General features: G+C 39.7%; 1 protein-coding gene across 1 annotated transcript in view; it reads left to right on the top strand.

Moving 5' to 3' along the window:
• Positions 1 to 19,376, top strand: part of cyld (cylindromatosis (turban tumor syndrome)) — a 66,050-nt gene extending 46,674 nt beyond the window's left edge. Inside the window, exons 11-16 of the mRNA XM_070898023.1 lie at positions 815 to 881; positions 2,984 to 3,116; positions 3,988 to 4,096; positions 9,196 to 9,314; positions 12,886 to 13,102; positions 15,588 to 19,376. Of these exons, the coding sequence (XP_070754124.1) occupies positions 815 to 881; positions 2,984 to 3,116; positions 3,988 to 4,096; positions 9,196 to 9,314; positions 12,886 to 13,102; positions 15,588 to 15,772 (830 nt within the window). The 3' untranslated portion in view covers positions 15,773 to 19,376. The remainder of the gene's footprint in view (positions 1 to 814; positions 882 to 2,983; positions 3,117 to 3,987; positions 4,097 to 9,195; positions 9,315 to 12,885; positions 13,103 to 15,587) is intronic.
• Positions 19,377 to 19,739: the final 363 nt, after the last annotated feature.

Here is a 19,739-nt window from a genome sequence, read left to right as displayed (position 1 = left end):
GCTCCGCTCCCGAATCCAGTTGTCACCATCGAGGAGAGACTGAGGAGTGGCCAAACTCGGCCCGAAGATTTTTGGCGCCCTTGGAGTTCTACAAAAGCAGTGTGCCAGAAATCTGTCCTGGCCAAATTTGGGCCCAATATCTTTGAAAAGTATTCATGTATATGTTCCTTATTCACAACTATTTATGAACTTCCTTTTCTCAGTTTTTCAACCGAGAGATCATTAAATTAGTGCTTAAAGAACATCTTTTGCACCAGTCTCCGTGACCAACATGTTCCAGTCAATATGGCCTGGTGTATAGTAAAACTCACATAATTTGTCCCCAACATTGTGCCTTAACCTCCATCTGAGTATCTCCTATTGTACCATTGTAACTCTTCAGTTTCGTGCTGTGGCTTTAGTCACTAAGAGCTGGGTTGAGATATTTGAAGTTTAAATCCATCTGAGTCCAGATTAGATTTGAACTAAAGCTGTAGCAGTATACAGACTGCCCCATCCAGTCCATGAGGGATCCATTTTGATTTATGCCTTAGATGGTGATTTCAAGAGTCATCAAGACCATTTCAAGCAGTGATCATTTTGACTTGACAGGTTTAAATGGAAATGGGTAAACACTGATGGGTACTTACTGAATTTCTGTTTATTTATATCTCAAGTAGATAGTAGAGAATATATTTTATTCACAGTTGATGAAATTTACAAAACATTGGATAAATGTAGAAAATGTTCTATAATGCCAATTAAAATGCTAGTTTTTGAACCTTTATATTTGTTTGTCTAGCTAGTCAGTTTTTCAAAATTTGTGTTTTTATAGATCCAGAAGAATTTCTCAACATATTGTTTCATCATATATTAAAGGTAGAACCTTTATTGAAGATCAGGTAAGCAAACTTTTATCAGCACTAACTGAAGACTTATATTGTAAATACTAAATGGTCAGAGTTTTCTGCTTCTGAACTCACTCGCCCACCATTTGAAGTGTATGGGCTAAAACATCTTGGGCTGATGAACACTGAAATGGAAAACCGCAATCAGAGATTTGATCATTTGCATGTGGTCAAGACAGTAGCTTTGCGATTGAAAGCTTTCTGTCCTACAGATGTCATCATAAAAAGAGAAACAACTTGCATTTATATAGTGTTTTCATGTCCTCAAAATTTTATTGAAGCATTGTGACTTATTATGTAGTCAAATGTGGCAGCCAATTTGTGCATGGCAAATAAATTGATTGGCCAGTTAATCTGTTTTGGTGATGCTGGTTGAGAGATGAATGTTGGCTATAATTCCCTGCTCTTCTTCAAAAAGCGCCATGCAATCTTTTAATTTCACCTGAAAATTTCACCAAAAAGAAGGCACCTCGACTGGGTATTGCACTGAAGTATCAGCCTAGATTATATGCCCATGGGACCCTTTATTCATGACTCTCTGATTCAGAGACAAGAGTGCTACCTCTAAGCCAAACTGACAATGTTTAAAACAATGACAAAACTGTTAGGTAGATCATTTGCTGTTAAGCGATCATTTCAGTACTTGTTAAGCAAAGAAAACGTTAATTTTAATTAGTTTTTGATCCCAACTGATTTACCTAGATCTTTGACATATAGCAAAAAAAAAATGTAATCTGACTAACACTAGATTGGAACACCATTTTTATAATCAGCAAAGAATGTATGGAAGAACATTTCTAAGTATAGAGCTATTAAATCCATTCTGACTGACTGTGCTACATCTACCAACTATACATGATGGGCTGACAGTAGAGTGACCGAGTGTCTTCTGCAACACAAGAAACCTATATCCTTCTAACCTTCAGCAGCACCACCATCAACATCTTTGGAGAGGTGGTGGGGGGGCTCACCATTGACCAGAAACTTAACTGGACCAGCTACATCAACAAAATGGCTACATGAGCAGGGCAGGTGCTGAGTATTCTGCAATGATTGACTCATCTCCTGACCCTCTTTCCCCCATTGACTCAGCATAGGTCTAAAGTGTGATGGAATACCCATCAGTTGTCTGAATGGGGGCAGTTGCAACAATACTTAAGCTTGCCAGCATCAGAATAAAGCAGTTCAATTATTGTACAACGCCTGTGCCACTGAACGCCATATCCACCCTCTCAACTACCAGTACAATGTGGTTGCAGTATATACTATCTACAGAATGCACTACAGCAACTTGTCACAGCACCTCCTTAGCCCTGTGGCTTAACACCAAGAAGGACAAGAGCAGCATTGCCAGGGGAAGACTGTCACCTCGAAGTCACACATCATCCTGACCTGGACGTGTATCACTATTCTTTCTTCATTGCTGGGTTAGAATCCTGAAATTCCAGATTTAACACCATCGTGGGTGCCCCATCAGTGGAAGGACTGCAGCAGTATGAAAATGCCAACACCACCTTCTCTGGGTAACTAGGGATGGGCAATCAATGAAACCTTACCAGTGTTGCCCACATCCTGAGAAATTAAACAAAACACATTGAGTCAATGCATACCATAATTAATTGGCCTTGTTTATACTTATATAATCTTAGAGATTCTGCCTGTATGGCATTTTGATTAACACATTATCTTGCCAAAAAAATGGATCTTCTGAAATTATTCTTATGAATAGTATGTGGAAATATTTGGATATCACCACCTTATTTTGTCTTGCCTTGAAGTGGTGACTCATTCCACAAGCAGTGGGGGAAACCTGCACAGTAAATGTTGGCCTCTTCAACTGTACAGATTAGAGTTGGATTATGGCTTCCCTTGAAGATCATGTGAGTAATTCCAGCTAGATCAAGAATCGCCAGCTGCCCATGCAGTACACGGATACTAATATGTGCTATCATGCTAACTCAGCAGGGACTGAGGATTGGATCAGCAATCATCTTGATTTATATTTCTCAGTGCTATATTTACTGACTAAACCATTGGGTGGGCAAAAGTGATTCATTTTTGTCAATCATTGCTTTTGAAAATTTGTTTCAAAACAGGTCAGCAGGACAAAAAGTACAAGACTGTTTCTTTTACCAAATATTCATGGATAAAAATGAAAATGTTGGCGTCCCAACAATTCAGCAATTACTTGAATGGTCCTTTATTACCAGTGACCTTAAATTTGCTGAGGTACGAAACATTTAAATGAACCTCTCAAAGCTGCATGACTACAAAATTTCATTTGTAATTTGGATGTATGGAACTTAAAATGTTCATCTGAGTAAACTGCAAAGCTCTTTGTTTAGTTTTGTTGATTGGATTTCATTATTTATAAGATTAGGCTTTAGTTTTGGATTTACTTGATTGCATCTGCCTTATCAAACATGGAAAAGCCTAACTTTACATTGATACACTACGACATTTGAGCTGCATTTAAACTAGGCAAAACCCATGCCAGCAACATGGGCACCTGACACAATGGGTGTCATGCAAGCAACTGGAATCTGAAGTTAAATCTATTGGGGTTTCAACAAAGCCAGTAGCTGGGAAGATGATAGGGAGCTGGCAGTGCCATCAAGGATCTTGCATAGTGTAGAAACAGTTTTTGATAAGGAGCTGATCATTTTAGAGGACAAAGTGTTTATTCATATTGAGGTCATAGTTCATCATGTAAGTAGACAGGAGTTGTCTACCTTGTGGAAATAATCATCAAGCATTCTGTGTGTTAACAGGGAAAACTGCATTGGGCATTTGTCTTTTTGAATTAGAGAAAAACCAGTATCACTACTTGAATTTACTTTTCTTTTTTTACTAAAAATAAATCCAAAATACTGTAGATTTGTAGATACTGAACTGAGGAAATAGCAAGTGTTGGGAGAACCTGACTACATAGGTGTATGATATAACCGATCTTGTTAAACTACAGTACATAAGCTCTCATTTAAACACCCTTGTTACAAACTATATAACACCTTGAAAGTTTATTTTGAGCTTGTAGTTAATTTGGAATTTAACACACATGAATAACCAAAATCCTGTGATTGTTCAATTTTTGTTTAAGGCGCCCTCATGTCTCATAGTTCAGATGCCTCGATTTGGAAAAGACTTCAAGATGTTCAATAAGATATTTCCATCTTTGGAATTGGATATCACAGATTTATTAGAAGACAGTAAGTAACATTTAGTGTACTTCTAAATGCTTTGAGAACTCTCTGCTTCTTTCACTGTTACTATTAAGAGCCTAGGAAAAGAAGTCTATTTGGCCCATTCAGCTTTTCCTGTTTTTTAAATCAGAGCCTGTCTACCCTGATCTCTTTCTGTTCTGCAGTCAGGAGTTTCTTCTCAAACGACTCTAGCTACTGAATATGCTACATTTCATGTAAACTTGAGTAAATTACAACTCCTTTTTGAGGGGTGGGGTGTAAGCTATGAATAAGCATGGTCATTAAAGCACTTTTAACTGACTGAGTCATTACAATGTTTAGTTTGTAGCATTTTCCAATACATGATAGCTTGGCTGCTTGGAATCACATTTCTGAAGAGAAAACTGCTGTACTTCTGAACATGAGGCTACAGCTTTGTTTCGTGCAGTTCTGTACTTTGGTTGTATGGTTTTATCCACATTGAGTACAATTATTGGGCTGGTTTTTCGGCTTTGCAGTTTTCGGGGCGGGAAAATTACCGCCTGATTGATGTTTGCGCTTTGTGGAGCAACTTTTGTCATTTGGGCCTAGTGCAAAGGGAGGCGTTGTACTAGTTTTGCGGCGCAAAAACTGGATCCTTGCCAACTTTAGTACAGGGCCGGGAGTGCTCCGAGAGAGGCCTTGGAAAAGAGAAAACAAAAAAAAATTCTCAAACTTTCAAAAAACATTGCCAACACCCTTACCACACATTGCTGCAAAAATATAAAAAAATAAAAACTGGAACTTGCCTTTTCTGCTATTTATCCAAGTTACCTCCGCCGGCAGAGCTGCACCACTGTTTTCCCTGGCAGTCATCGGGGGGGGGGGGGGGGTGTTTCGCGGTGTGGGGGTCAGGTGATTGACGAAGCTGGTGCCGGTGTCCCAATGTGAGCTGTTGCACACCCGGCGCAGCTCTCCCCGGCGGTGCTACTAAGCACCACCGCAAAAACCGACCCGAGGATCACGCCCGGACGAAAAACAGCTGACCGCCCTGTTTTTTGCCACGGAGGGTCAAAAAGTGGCAGAAACCCAGTCGCAATCGAATGAAAATCCAGCCCTTTGTGTTTTAGCACACACCTGTATGCATTACCTTGAATGAACAGCAATGAGTAACATTCGTCACTTCCTTACCCAGATGCCAAGCCTGTAAATCCCTTTGAATGATATCCATCCTTACATAATTTAGTCTCCTCAACCAACTTTGATATTCTATTTGCAGTCTTTTGATGTCCAGTTTATTAAGAAATAGATACCTAGGGTTATTGCGCCAATCTTGAACAATTCGCACTCATCAGCACCACCACAGTATAGTAAATAATGTGCAATTACTTGTGCCGTTTCTGCTTCTTGTCTCTCTAAATTAATTGGAACCTGAGCAATCCTATGTGTCTGTCACTTACATTTTCATTCAGGGTAATGAAAATTTCCATAACTACTATTAAACTTTCCATTTCACACAAGTTACCCCCTCCCTTAGCGACAAAACTTAAACTTTTTAACATTGATTTTATCGCTTAGACTTGCTGGTCTGCGACCATTCCCTGCTACTGAATTGCTGCCTTTCGTTGTTGGTTTTTTCCACTTGGATCTGGTTGTGGATGCTCTAGTATTTTATATTTGTTGTCCAACAGGTTTTGAGATCTTGTTGATAAAAATTTGAACACAGGATTACTGGTTCTAGGCAAACAAAGATAAGAATTTTCACAGCTTCATAACCAAAGGTTCAGCTGCAATATAGCTAACAAGCCACTTGAGGGCGTACAACTTCGCAAGGAGCCCAATTATAGTACAGTGCAGATTCCTTTAAATCAATGTTCTTCAGATGAAAATTCCTGAAACTCAAAATCTTTTCTGGTGATTACTCAGTAGGTTACAAATTCTTCTAATTTGGAATCCCTGTTTTCCCACCTCAATTGAAATGACCTGATGGTCAATTTCTACTCGCAGGTTTGAGCATCTTGTATTGCTGCCTTCCAAGATTGATCCCTTAAGGCATGTTTGGTACGTTTGTCATGGTTTATTGAGAAAACCAATGGCTTTTCCACAACCATGGTAGCTGAGACAAAATGTCTGAAACTGTAGTTTTTGTTAAAATGAACTAATACAACAACATCCCTTTCTGGTATTTGTAACATTAAATGAAACAGAAGTACTTTACTTAACTTTTTCATCTTCAGAAGATAATGACTGTGCTGACAGCTGCTTGGTGTTTCTCCTAAATGGCTCTCCTTCATCTGTAAGCGTACAAGATTGTTGGCAGGCTATTCCACAACAACAGCTAGCACTCGTGGAGCACTCCTCGCATAACAATGTCTCAAAGCACTTCCCAAGCTACGATTAAAGGATTTTAAGAAGCTTTTGTAGGCAGAAGAAAAAGATAGTGAAACAAAGCAGTTTTAGGAGAGAATACCAAAGTAGCTGGAAATCTGCCCCAGTGGTGGAGCAGAAGACACAGGACAAATAGTCTAGAGTCAGAAGAATGGAAAGTACATCTGGGAACATAATAGAATCATAGAAATTTACAGCACAGAAGGAGGCCATTCCGGCCCATCGTGTCTGCGCCGGCCGACCAAGATCCAGCCTAATCCCACTTTTCAGCTCTTGGTCCGTAGCCCTGTAGGTTACGGCACTTTGGCCCCAAGTTTCGACATGATTTGCTCCTGATTTTTAGGAGCAACTGGTGTAGAACAGAGTATCTTAGAAATCGGAATTCTCGTCATTTAGTTTGCTCCAGTTCCAGTCAGTTAGGCACAGTTTCACTTTGGAACAGAATTATTTTTTCAAAAGGGGGCGTGTTTGGCCACTTATGCCTGTTTTCAAAGTTTCGTCAGTGAAAACTTACTCCAAACTAACTTAGAATGGAGTAAGTGAAGATTTTTGTACGCTCGAAAAAACCTTGTCTACACTTTAGAAAATCAGGCATAGGTTACAAATCAAGCGTAGGGAATTGGGGGGGGGGGGGGTTTAAAGGGAAGTTTACAAACATTAAACACTTCAGTTTTACAAATAAAGAGCCATCATCAATAATAAATGATAAATACATCAATAAATCAACCAATAAATCAATTAAAAAAAATTAATAAGAAATACTTTTTAAAAAAAAAATCAATAAATAAAACATTTTCTACTTACCGACTGCAGAGCCGGGAGCCCTCCAACAGCGTGCTGGGATGCCCTCCCCCCCCCTCCCCCCTAGTGTGTCTCTGTCAGTGTCTCTATCTCTCTGTCTGTCTGTGTGTCTCTCTCTCATTCTCTGTCTGTCAGTGTCTGTGTTTCTGACAGCGAGGGGATGGGGGAGAAGGGGGGAGGGATGGGGGAGAAGGGGGGAGGAATGGGGGAGGAGGGGGAGGGAGATTGGCGGGGGGGGGGGGTGGCGGGAAAAGGAGAAGCGGGTGGGAGGCTGAATGGGCCGGGCCCGAGACTTCAGGCAGGGCCCGTCCCCAGCACCAGATTTACAGGTAGGTGGCGTTGGGTCGGGTCGGGGGGAGCGCGGGTTGGGGGGCGTGGTGGGAGGGAGATCGGTTCGGTTCGGGTCGGGGGAGGTCAGGTCGGATCCAGTCCGGGGGGGGGGGGGGGGAGCGGGAGTCGTGTCGGGTCCGGGGGCGGGGGGAAGCGGGAGTCTGGTCGGTGTCTGGTCCGGTCCGGAGGTGGGAAGCGGGAGTCGAGTCGGGTCGGGAGGAAGCAAGAGCTGGCCGTGGGAGGAGCCTTATTCACGCAGCCCCAGTGAGGCCATTCGGCCAGGGCTAGGGGCTGCGTGCTTCGGCCCCTCCCACACAGTTTTGGGTGTCTGGAGCTACTGCACTTGCACGCCCACTGTGTAGCGCATGTGCAGAGGTCCCGGCACTGTTTTCAGTGCAGGGACCTGGCTCCGCCCCCTACTGCTCTTGCTGTGCTGCGCCGAGCTGCAAATGACCTGCAGGGAGCTGGAGAATCTGGAGGTTTTTTTTAGGCGCACTTTGTGGCGCGAAAAACGGGCGTCCAGGTCGGGACTGCGCCGTTCTAGACGCGGCTCGAAACTTGGGCCCTTTAAGTGCACATGCAAGTATTTTTTAAATGCGATGAGGGTTTCTGCCTCTACCACCCTTTCAGGCAGTGAGTTCCAGAGCCCCACCACCCTCTGGGTGAAGAAATTTCCCCTCCTGTCTCCTCTAAATCTATTACTTTAAATCTATGTCCCCTGTTTGTTGACCCATTTGCCAAGGGAAACAGTTCCTTCCTATCCACTCTATCCAGGCCCCTCATAACATTATACACTTCAATCAGGTCACCCCTCAGCCTCCTCTGTTCCAAAAAAACCAGACTCAGCATTTCCCATCTTTCCTAAAATTCTCCAGTTCAGGCAACATTATTGTAAATCTCCTCTGCACTCTTTCCAGTGCAGTCACATCTGTCCTGTAATGTGGTGACCAGAACTGGACACAGTACTCCAGCTGGAGAAGATCACACCAATAGGATGCAAAGGTTGCTTACTACCAGATATAGCCGAGAGGTTAATGGAGCTGGAGCCGGAGATGTGTCATTACTCACACAAGGCAGAGGATGGCTTTTCTTTTGCGTTGAGCTATAAGAAATTGTGACTCGCCCACCATTTGCTGTCGAGCCTAATGTCTGCGCGTGGCCCTTGGTGATTTGTATTTTTTCTCCCTCCCGAGCCCAGGTGGACTGAAGAAAGTTATAATGCTTTCACCATCAATCCAACTGAAATTAATTCACTCAACACACAATACAAATCTGGAACCTGAAAGCTGGCCTGTATCATTCAGTATTTTGGATACTTACTGATTGAGCTTTTGGAGGAGGGTGGTGATATTCTGTTTTTTTTCCCCTGTTACTCAAGTAGTGTATAGAATCCTAGGACAGGCTAATCAATTACTGACTCAAAAACTTGGAAGACATTGTTGCAGGCACATTATTCCTCAATCAAATTCCCTGTTGTTTAACAGAAATAAATGTGTGGATATAACATTTTGTATGCATTATTTTGGAGAGTAATGAAACATTAAAAGTATTTTATAATTAAATGTAATTTATATCAAAACAGTTTAAAGTATAGTACAACTTGCTGATAATTTTGTCTTATATTTTAGCACCCAGAGACTGTCGTATCTGTGGAGGCCTTGCACTTTATGAATGCAAAGAGTGTTATGATGACATTGATATAACTGCTGGAAAAATCAAGCAGTTTTGCAAAGCCTGTACTACCCAAGTAGGTATTTTTCTTAGTGGATTTTAGAAATTCTGTTACAAGATTTGAGACTCCATACTAACTAGAATATAACATCTGTTATCAATTTAAGCTCTCATCCTCAGTTTTCTCTTTGAAGAAATGGTTATAACTATGTTTAGGGTAATAGCAATATTTAAAATATAAATAATTCATAGGAATTGCTGGATGAAAAAAGGCCAAGATCCATTTAGTTTGCATTCTACCATGATACAATGATAATGGAGAGCTTTGGGAACCATGGTTCCAATGTCACCTGTTCCTCCAAGCTTACCACACATGTCATGTCTTAAATTACCCATCTACGATATTCCAAAATGTTATTTTTAGAAAGAAATCTATCTAATTTACATTTGAATGAATCAATACTAACTGCTTCCTCCCTAGAGCCTGTTCCATAGATTGACCACTCACTGAAATATTGTTTCCATAGATTATTTCTGAATTTATCCCCCTTCAAGCACAGGCCATGTCCTTTGGTTCTACTGTTCTGGACAAGGTGAAATAGCTTGTCATGGTTTATTATACAGTCCTTTTACAATCCTAAAACAGCAATCGTATCACCTCAACCTTCTCTTTTCCAGTAAGGAAATGCCCAAATGCTCCTCTATTCAGTCCTTCCATCCCCTCAATCATTCTGGTTGCTCTCTTTGTGCATCCTTTCAATAACTGCAATATCCATTTTGTACTGTGGCAACCAGAACTATACACAGTATGTTAAGTTCAATGGCACCAATGATTTATAAAGTGGCAGAATTACCTCACTATTTCAGCAGAAGATTGACCTTTTGATAGATCGCAACATCTGCTTTGCTTTATTCACTGCCACCGAGCATTGATGCGATAGGTTCAATTTATTGTCAATCCAGATCCTGAGAGATCTCCTTTTCCATTTTTAATTTTAAATTTTATATGGTCTTTAGAGAAAAGAGGACCCAGATATGGTAATGTTATTGTTTATTTCTTGCTGTATTTGGGACCAAAAGTATGTTATCTTTTGAATATCTTTCATTTGCCCAGAGAGTAGTGGTGAACAAGTGATTTTTATTGACTGGAGTGAAGTATGCAGTGGTGTCCCCCAGGGGTCGCTATTGGAACCATTGCTTTTCTTGTTGTTATACATTAATAATCTGGAGTTGGGTATAGAGAGTACAATTTTGAAGTTTGTGGATGGTACAAAACTTGGCAACATAATAAATAGTGAGCAGGATAGTAACAGATTTCAGGAGGACATAAACAGACTGGTGAAATGGGCAGACCCACGACTGATGCAATTTAATGCAGATAAATGTGAAGTGATACACTTTGGGAGAAACAATATGGAGAGGCAGTATAATCTAAATGATACTATTTTGAAGGGGGCGCAAGAGCAGGGGGATGTGGGGGGACAATTCACAAATCTTTGACAGTCGTGATGTTTTAAAAAAAATACGTATTAATATATACATTAATAAAAAAAAGTATATTCTGCTAGCTTATTTTATTGGTAGGTAATAGGTAAACCATTACAACTAGGGCAAGTTCATAAGGTGATTACAAAAGCATATGGGATACTTGGCTTTGTAAATAGGGGCATCCAATACAAAAACCAGGAAATCATGCTAAATCTTTGCAAATCTCTGGTTAAGTCTCAGCTGGAGTATTGTGTACAATTCTGGGCACCACACTAGGAAGGATGGCAAGGCCTTGGAGGTACCACAGAGCAGGGTTACCAGGCTGATACCTGGGATGAGGGACTTCAGTTATGTGGAGAGTTTAGAGAAGCTCTCCTGAGAGCAGAGAAGATTATGGGGAGATCTAAAAAAAAAGGTATTTAAAATGCGTTGTTTTGATAGAGCAAGTAGGGCGAAGCTGTTTCCTCTGGCAAGTGGGTCGTTAACCAGAGGTCATAGATCTAAAGTAATTGGCAACAGGGGAAATGAGGAAATATTTCTTCTTTCAGGGTTGTTAAGATCAGGAACGCACGACCTGAAAGGGTGGTGGAATCAGATTCCATAGGAACTTTTACAAGGCAATTGGACATGTACTTGAGAACTAATTTTCAGGCTTATGGGGAAAAAGCTGGGGTGTGGGGCTAAATTAGACAGTTCTTGCAAAGAGTTGATACTGACACGACTGGCTGAATGGCCTCCTGAACTGTAAGATTCTATGATTCTAACTGATTTTCTGCAGATTGTTTATAAGTAACAGATGGAGCCACGATAATATTTACTGTGATCTAATGTGGACACATTTTGAATTTATTCTTTCATTAAAATGTATTCATTTAAAATCCAAAATTCATTTGAATTAATACCATTTTAATTAATGAACATTTCACCTATCGGATCTGGTGGAAAAGATGTTCATTGCAGAAGTGGGCACCAATGTTTCCTGTAAGCCGCATGGCCGCACAGTGCTCCAGCTGGCTTGCCGGTTTTTCAATGCAAAAACCACGCATGCATAGTACTTTGCATGGCGTGTGCAGCCCCTGAACGGGGCCACATGGTGCCAAAAGAAATTACAAGGAACTTTACTGGACACTGTTTACAAATCCAAAATAATTGCATTTAGCTGGGCAAATCTGTTGACCCCATTAATGTTCAGTTAATGCCGTCGGGATAATATGCTTGAGACTTGAGTGAACATGTGCCTTCAACTCCGCACATCAGTCTTGCTAGCCCTGATGTAAACTGTCTTAAATTGTTAAATATCCCAGTATCGTTTGGTTTACCATGTGACCTTGCTTGTTGACTATTTGATGCTAAAAGTTACAACAAAAGCATGACAGAAAAATTGCATGAGGTATGTTTACAAATCCTTATTATTAAAAAAAGGTGGTTTTCAGATATGCTGTATATTCTGTGGTGAAAGGGGCATGCAGATGTTCTATTCTTGGACCTCTGATAGTGTCCCTCAGGCATGGAAGAATTGGCCATGGTGATCCCATCAGATTGTTTTTTTAATTCCTTCCTTCTCTTCATGTGAAAACACTTGAAACTACCAACCCAAAATATGCTCTGACTGAACAAGATTGAGCATTTGCTATATGGGGAATTACATCGTAGATTATATTTTGTTGAGCATTATATATTCTTGAGTTAAATTAATTTATAAAGTTCCTATAGTAAGGTAGTTACGCTGCTGGACTGATACTCTAGAGACCTGGACTAATAATCCAGAGAATGCTGAATTTGAATTCAGTTTTTAAAACCTGGAAATAAATAGGTGGTATCAATGAAAGTGGTCATGAAGTTGTTATTGTTATAAAAACCCAACTGGTTCACCAATGTCCTTTTAGGGACGGAAACCTGCCTATCTTGCACGGTTTGGTCTATATGAAACTCCAGTCTCACCAATGTGGTTGACTCTTAACTGCCCTCTAAAGTGGCCTGACAAGCCACCCAGTTGTATTAAATAAAAAGGATGGGCATTAAATGCCGACCTTGCCAATGACATTCAAATAAATTTAGAAAAAAATGAGTTGTTGACCTGTTGGCTGCTCAAACTCTGCACTTACGTAAGATTGTACTAGTGTCTTGAGTTTGTACTGATGCAATCTGCTTTGTTCCAGGTACATCTCCATCCTAAGAGACAAGGACATAAGCAGAGAAAAGTGACTCTACCAGAACAGATGGCTGACTATGCCTGGAGGCAGTGTTGTGTGCCCAGACAGAAGATGAAACTGTTTGCTGTACTCTGTATAGAGACTAGTCACTATGTGGCTTTTGTCAAATATGGCCCAGATGACTCAGCCTGGTTGTTTTTTGACAGCATGGCAGATCGGGATGGTACAGTGAAATTTTCATGACCTGCATTTCTTTTGTGCCTTTACTCTTTCATGCTGTTTGTGTGTTGTCTGTCATTGTGCTGGCAATCAGGATGTGTGCCCAGAGGTATTCTGTGTAGCAAATTATATAGGCAGTTTAGCACTATAAATTAGTTTTATTTCAGTTAAATGCGATGTACAATTGAGTTTCATTCTTCTATTATTATATCATCTGTTTAGTTGTATCATTTTATATTTCATGGGCAATATAAACGCAATGCAAAGGAGTGCTAATTGCTAAAATCAGTCAGTGTCTAGGTAACTGAAGTTTCTCTCATAGCACTGTGAGCAATTTGAATACACTGAAGTACATTATAAACTGCATAGCTAAAGGCGTGCAGCATGGTAGTAACCATCGCTAAGTTTAGCGTAAATGCAAGAAAAAGCTTGAACATTTTATCACTGCAACTGAATCCCAGAATGCTGCTTTCTTGAAATGTTCCTAAATTTGTTTCTTACGTAAATCCTGAGGTAGCAGATTTAAGCAGCAAGCTTCTGCATGACTCCAATTGTAGTTCCATGAACTTTTATTTCAGTGAGTGAAGGAAATCAAATGCCATTATGATATTGCAGAGCATTTGTTATAGGCACTTCTGTAAGCATGTATGCAAAGCAGAAGAATGCTTAGGTAATTAACAAGATTGATTGTCTCCCACTTCTGGCTTAAGAATTACATTTTAGTTCATAATTCTTCCTTTACAAATCTGAAAGAAAGAGAGATACACTAATATAGCACTTTTCAAATCCTCAGGATTCTTCAAAGCTTCACAGCCAAAGAAGTACTTTCGAAATGTAGTCACTGTTGTAATGCAGGGAAATGCGACATCCAATTTGAGCACAGCAAAATCCCACAAACAGCAATAAGATAAATGATTCAGTAATCTTGTTTTTGTAGTATTGGTTGAGGGATAAATGTTGGCAGGACTCCACTAGAATTCGAGTACTGTTCTTCAAATAGTGCCATGGGATCTTTTGCATCCACTTGAGAGAGCAGATAGAGCCATGGATTAACATCTCATCCGAGGATAGCACTTCCAGTGTGTTATTGAATGAGTGCTGCATTGTTGTAGTGTCAGCCTAGAGTTTGTGTTCAAGTCTTTGTCCACTAATTTATTTGTTATCTCATTAATGTAGCAACAAACTTTAAATGGCTTTTTGTTATGAGACTGGAGACTCTCTTAGTTTTGTGCCTTCTTCAAGGATGCATGCCAGGGTCTTGCACAGAATAGTGGTGCGGACCATGTACCTAAAGTGTAACCAACACATTTGATTTTTTAAATTGAATTTAATCAATTTTTTAGGCTTTCACCAATTGCAAGGGACTGCGTGGGACTTAACTGCAAAGCAACCTAAAATGATGAACAGTTTAAATAAATCCTTTTTTATATATCTTTAACATAACTAAATATTTTATTATAATATACTGAACATCAGTGTTGGTTTGCAAAACTGCTGCGGTTACTTTTTTTGTGGGGGGTGGGCAGGGGAGAAAGAGAAAATTCTTGCAGTGATTTATATCAAATATCTGAAAATGCCCAAACCCTAGTCACAAAGTAGATCCTCGAATGAACCTCTGGGTTCTTGCTATGTTCATTTCATTGTATCCTTGAACTCTCATTTTGTAACTGAAATATTTGTAACATTTTACTAGAAACTTCATTAGGAATCAAGGGCCCATTGAGAAGATCTTTTCCAAAAATAACTCGTGCATGTAATCTTGTTGCTTTAATAGAAGAAAACAATTTATCATATCACCAAACTATATTGGGGGCTTCCTCTCGGCCTTCCTTTTAAAACTGCATGAGCTGGAAACCACGTGCACATCACCAGAGAAATGTACTTTAAATGGGGGCACGTCACCTCTGCACTTCCATGTCTTTTCATCTGGCTTCATAAATTACATTCTTCTCAACTGGTTCAGGGTTCTCTGACATAGCAACATCAAATTGTATTGGATATTAAGGGATATGGGAATAGTGCAGGAAAGTGGAGTTGAGGTAGCTGATCAGCCATGATCTTCTTGAATGGCGGAGCAGGCTCGAGGGGCTGAATGGCCTACTTCTGCTTCTAATTTCTATGTCCCCCCCCCATTCACAGTTACGCAACAGTAATGCTGCTTTCATCATGCTCATGTTAATTATGAAAGTGGATTTGTTGATTGAAGGTATAAGCTAACTGGTCGGTTTCAAATCTTCCCTAAATATAGACTTGTTCCCAAACATGTTATGTGGATGTGCTATTTTTATAATAATTAAGTGTCATGGGTGCTAAGTGAAATTCATTCTGAAGTTACTTTGGAGCTATTTTCTAAAGAAATTCCAGGTCTCATTGTTTTCAAAAAGTGTTAAATTCCGTTCTTCTTAATCTATATATACATTATGATTTGTACAAAAAGCATTAGAAATAAGACCATTGTTTTTCTGCTTAATTTGGATTTTGTTTTGCAGGTGGACAGAATGGATACAACATCCCCCAAGTGACTCAGTGTCCTGAGATAGGAGAATATTTAAAAATGTCACCAGAGGAACTACATGGATTGGATCCTAAAAGTATCCAAGGCTTTGCACGAAGGCTGCTATGCGATGCATATATGTGCATGTATCAGAGTCCGACTATGAGTTTGTACAAATAGACTGTGAACCCTTTAGTGCTTGGAGACAACCCTGACAACTAATTTATTACATTTAAAGGAATGTCTGAGTTACATAAAATAAAGTGGGAGCATTGCAGTAACATGTTTTGCACTGTAGAATATGTCTGTTATTTCTCGTGTCCACTAATTGACTGTAAAGGAAGTACTCCTTTTAAAGGCTGTTCTAAGATGAATTAATAGTGTGTAAATAGTGAATTTTATTTCATTTACCTTTGAAAATGTGTATAGGTAATAATTTGTTAATTAATCCTATACCTTTTATAGCTTTACTAGATCTATGATTGCAAACTGTTTTATCACCCTACACATCATTGGAATGGTGTTAACTAATTCTAACATACAAACACGTAACTTGCCTGTTGTCTATTTGGCACATGTTGCCCAGTAGCGATCTTCCATTTCAGCACATTCACTTCTCTTTTATTGTCAGTCTCCATTTGTTGGCACTATTTTCCAGGAGTCCCAGTTCTTTTCAATAGATCCATTAGTCTATTTCTTGATGTTTTCCATTGTATTATGAACTTCTGAATCACTATTTTACATTTTTGTGCACCTATAAACATCATTTTCTGGTAATTTCCAGAAAGCTTGGTTACACTGGAATAGTGCTTTGTTTCCTTTTCAAAGTTGCTCATATTTTCATAAATTTGAGCATTGATGGAGAAACATTTCAGTAAAAAGCATTGACGCACAGCAGCACTGATCTAAGTATATTTTTAGTATAATGTTTGTGTTTGCGTCTTGCTATTTATCTGTACGAAGGCCTAACCAGCCAGATCCTTACATTGGGTAACACCGTAAAATTCAGTGATCAGAGGGCTGTTCTGGATGTTTAAGTGTAATCATCACCGAACGTGTAATGTATGGGAAACAGTTTCCCGCTTGTATATTGCACAGTGAAATCTGCATCTGGAGGAGACATTGATTGAAGTGAAGCTACTTCTGCAGAAATAGTAACGACAAATAAGGTTGTTGCACAACTTCTTTTGCACCTAGTTAAAGAATTGCATTAGCATATGGACTCTTTCACAGGATGCTATGTGGCAGTGTGTGGACTTAAAGCAAAGAAAATGAGTATCATTATATACATATGTATATATGAATGGGTTCATCCTGATCATTGCGCTGTGATGCATTAGCTTCGCAAATCCATTTGTATTCAATCTATACTGCATCTAAAAGTATTATATGCATGGAGTCATTATCATTCTAAAAGATCTTTAGTTTGGTTTTGGATGAGCACGTTTAATTTCTATTTTTATCAGAGTACTGTTGTATTGATATAGTACTTGAAAAGGAATAACTGGAATGAGTAAGTACCTTCAGGATTAGTGTAATTTTTTTAAAGCCAGATGATACCACCTTCCTTGAGTTTCAATAATTCTTGGTTTAGCTACTAAGTGAGGTGCTCGGCACTGTCAGTACATGAGGAATGAAGAAAGATGGATACTGTTTGCTTCTGCTCCAAAAAGAATGGGCATTGGCCATTTCTTTGGTTTGGTGTTTTTCCAATGAGACGGTCACACTCCTCGGTTTGATTGGTGTTCTGAATCAGTGTTGCCTGTTGAGTTGAGCTGTGTGGAGCACAGCCCTGAAGATGAATATACTAGCTGTGGAGAATGGAAACCTGAATAGGCTTAAGACCAGAAGTCTGACTCCTACTGTTCTACATATATGATTGAAGCAGTTTGTGCAGTGGAGGTAACTGAAAAGGAGAAAGAAAACCACTTTAATTGTAATATACTTGTTAGTCCATAAATGTTTGACTTCTCCTTCTCTCCTTCATTCATTTTCAATATTTCTATTTTTTACATTTTTGCATTTTTTCTAGAGAAGGATCCGACTAAGTGTGATGGAACCCCCCCCCCCCCCCCCCCCCCCAAGCACAGGCAGGGTGTCTGTTCATTCCGTTTCTTTATTTTCTGATTTCTAACTTTTTTTTTTGCAGCATTTCCCCTCCGTGACAGAATTTATTTATTTGCCATTCCTAGAGAATCACTAGCAATTCTGTCTTTGCTCTTTGTGGCTGGAGTGAAATTCATTTCCAGCAGCTTGGAGTAATAACCAATCAAGCCCAGTGTCACTGCCTACTGCACGGCATACTGAGTGGGAATTTTTAATTTCAAATCACGTTGGAGGGAGACAAACATCTCCTGACTGAATCTACTTTCTTTCATGACTGAGAATGAGAAAAGTGAGCAATACTCTAGAATTCAGAAATCTTGATCAAACTGGTCACACCATCAGCATCCAGTCAGATCATGGCAAACTAACAGGAGCTGTAAAATGCTCACACTGTAGGAGGTGCAAATATATCATGTATCCAGGGTCCGCTCCCCAACAGACTCATTTGCTGCCTCTGATTGTGATGTTTTGGCAGTTGCTACCTGCACTGCTGTCTAGCATTAATTTTTAAGTTTGCTGTTTGAACAAATCCGTTGCTTTCTTTAATTTTGCACTTTCTACACGTTAGTTCTTCATGGAAAGTGGGTGGTGTGGCAGTTAGTATGTTCTTTTGCCCTAAAATCTCCTTTTCCTGTTGTCTGAACAGTCCTATGTAAAATATTTTAACTGTTCCCACAACATGAAACTGCTCACAAATTGACTGCCTCATTCAAGATGTATAACTTAACCAGGTGGCAGTTGCACGGAAACCCACCGGTTCATCATCATCATCATCATCATCATCAGGCAGTCCCTCGGAATCAAGGAAGACTTGCTTCCATTCTTAGCATGAGTTCTTAGGTGGCTATACATTCCAATACGAGAACCACAGACTCTGTACCGGTACAGTAAGTGGGGGGGGGCGGCTTGTTGCATGGTTTGAGACAAAGTAAAACAACCTTCAGTCTGCATTGGGCTGTGCTCTATCTGAAGGTGCTTGCTATTGACACAGGGTGACAAGCAGATAAAATGTTCCATTTCTCAGTACTAATTTCCTTCACCTAGAGTACAAGTAAAAAAAATAAAACACAATGCAAACTTCAAAATTAAAGAAAAAAAACTTTTAAAAACTTGATAGAAACACAGTGCAACTAGGGGCAGAGTTAAGTTCCACTCTATCATTGCAAAGTAATCTTTTTGCAGTGACACAGAAGTGACAGCATAATTGGAACCAGGTCCCAGTCTTACTTGAACGCAGTTCTGAGAACCCTTGGAGAGGTTTTCTCGCATCACTTGGCCTTGACACCATGTGGCGGGTAATTCCAGTGTGGTGCCAATCTGCATTTAAAAAGTGATCTCATAGGCACTTTATAAATTGATAGTTTTTTTGAGAACATGTGCAGGGTTCTGTGCACAAGAACGATTCCAGTCAGGCAGTATTAATCAGGTGTTGCTGGCTGTGAATTGATTTTGTAGCTTGCAATCTCAGACTGGTAACACAGTATAGTTGGCCTTGGAGTCCATTCAGACCTTGCATTTCTTTTTAAATAGCTACGTTCAGAATGATGTCACAGGACTGCTACACTATTGGAAAATGTGAAGCTGCATTTTAAGTGGTGAAACTGACTTTTGTTTAATTTTGTTCTTAACTATTTGGTTGTATTATATACATTCTAGAGAAATAAAAATAATTTTCATTTATGTTGTACCTCGTTACATTTCATGGTAAACCATCTCGTAATTAATTTACTTGGTGCATTTGGTGTGCTTTTGTGAATTTGCTCCCCAATATGGTGAATGTACATGTACATTCATGTTACAATTGCAGAAATACAGAACATGCATGCTGACATTTTTTCAATCTTGTTGATGCATCAGTTTTTTTTTTTAGCTCCTTTTGTAAAGTACAGCTTAAGTTCTCAATTGGTGCACTCCTCAAACATTTTGACTGTTGGCCTGTTTTAGTAACCGGGTTTATTTTACCACCAAGGATCAGTAATTGCACACAACCTTTTTGTTTGAGCATTGTATTAGGCTGTTGATAATGTGATTTGCTCCTTCC

The sequence above is a fragment of the Pristiophorus japonicus genome, chromosome 13, assembly GCF_044704955.1.
Source record: "Pristiophorus japonicus isolate sPriJap1 chromosome 13, sPriJap1.hap1, whole genome shotgun sequence".
In the NCBI taxonomy this organism is placed as follows: domain Eukaryota; kingdom Metazoa; phylum Chordata; class Chondrichthyes; family Pristiophoridae; genus Pristiophorus; species Pristiophorus japonicus.
Note: the sequence above shows the minus strand (reverse complement) of the source record. Positions and strands in the feature narration are given on the sequence as shown.